This window comes from Alligator sinensis, unplaced genomic scaffold (assembly GCF_000455745.1).
Source record: "Alligator sinensis unplaced genomic scaffold, ASM45574v1 scaffold76_1, whole genome shotgun sequence".
NCBI lineage: Eukaryota > Metazoa > Chordata > Crocodylia > Alligatoridae > Alligator > Alligator sinensis.
Genome location: NW_005841865.1, coordinates 1,303,161 through 1,304,489, shown reverse-complemented (window position 1 = coordinate 1,304,489; position 1,329 = coordinate 1,303,161). Strand labels below are relative to the sequence as shown.

Here is a 1,329-nt window from a genome sequence, read left to right as displayed (position 1 = left end):
TCTTCCGATGAACTGAGGGCCTCCAGTGAAAACGGTTCAGTGGATATGCCTGGCAGCAGTCAAACTGCAGCAGAGCGGAAAGTCAGCCCTATTAAAATCAATCTGAAAAAACTTAAAGTGACAGAGTCCAATGGCAAAAATGAATTGCAGGGTTTAAGTGCAAATAAGAAAGGGGACAGCCCTTCTAGCAGGCCGCCTACCCCCCATAAAACCAAATTAAACTTAAAAAAAACAGCCCAGCAGCGGCATTTGCTTAAGCAAATGTTTGTGCAGACGCAGAGGCCAACAAATCAAGAGTACGATGCCATTGTTGCTCAGACAGGCCTGCCGCGGGCGGAGGTAATACGCTGGTTTGGAGATAGCCGATACGGCTACAAAAACGGTCAGTTGAAATGGTATGAGAACTACAGGCGCGGGATCTTTCCTCCAGGACTAGCTGAAATCAGCCCAGACAGCAAGGAGCTCCTTGAGGACTATTACAAGAAACATAAGATGCTGTGTGAAGACGACCTGCAGACCTTGTGTGAGAGAACTCAGTTGAATTCACAGCGGGTCAGGGTGTGGTTTGCTGTAAAGGTGGATGAGGAAACCAGGGCCGTGTCTGACACCGGCAGCGAAGACAGGTGTTCGAGCTCTGGAGACGCGGCAGGAAATCCAAAAGGGACGTCTGACGCCTGTTCTGAGATGTCTGAGAACAGCGAATCCTGGGAGCCCGGAGGCCAGGAAGGCAGCTCGGACCCCTCAGACACGTTCAGCCAGCAGCCCACAGTCCCGCTTGGTAAGACCCCGACTGCTCGTTCAGCTGCGGAAGTGTTTTGTAAGTAGGCTCGCTGCAGCCTTGAGAAGCAAACATAAAAGAGCACTGAGCTGTTTAGTGTGCCAGCAAGTGGGGCGTCTTGGGAGGTTTTAGTACCAAGATTCCTTGTTCAGAGTGATCTGATGAGAAAGCCAAGGTCTAATTAAATTAGGGGGAGCGGCAAAGCAGAGAGGCCCTGCTGCCCCATCAGCAGCGATTCTCAATCGTTTTAGACTTCAGGCCTCCCTTAGACTTAAGGTCCCCCTCAGAAAACCCCAGCCCTCAGCTTTTACCTGTTTTTTGACTACAGAAAAATAATAGGGCAATTCTGTAGTGAAAGACCGCAAAAAGGCAGAATGGTTCTGACATCATTTGAAATCTCTAGGTTTATCTTGTGAATTGTGTAGCTCTGTGTGTGCCCTAACAGTGCAGCCAATATTGTGCAGTACCCTACAGCACACTTACAAGGATCTCGCTGGCTTGATGTGTGACCTTCAAAAAGTCTCTTAGTTTCCCCAGCTGTAAAATAAAAC

At 49.1% G+C, this 1,329-nt stretch overlaps 1 protein-coding gene across 1 annotated transcript in view; it reads left to right on the top strand.

Annotated features, from left to right (window-relative positions):
- ZHX3 (zinc fingers and homeoboxes 3) overlaps window positions 1-1,329 on the top strand; it is a 65,582-nt gene that overhangs the window by 61,087 nt on the left and 3,166 nt on the right. The window contains 2 exon segments of the mRNA XM_025191240.1: window position 1; window positions 3-778. The exon segment at window position 1 is cut by the window's left edge and continues 2,153 nt beyond it. Of these exon segments, the coding sequence (XP_025047025.1) occupies window position 1; window positions 3-778 (777 nt within the window).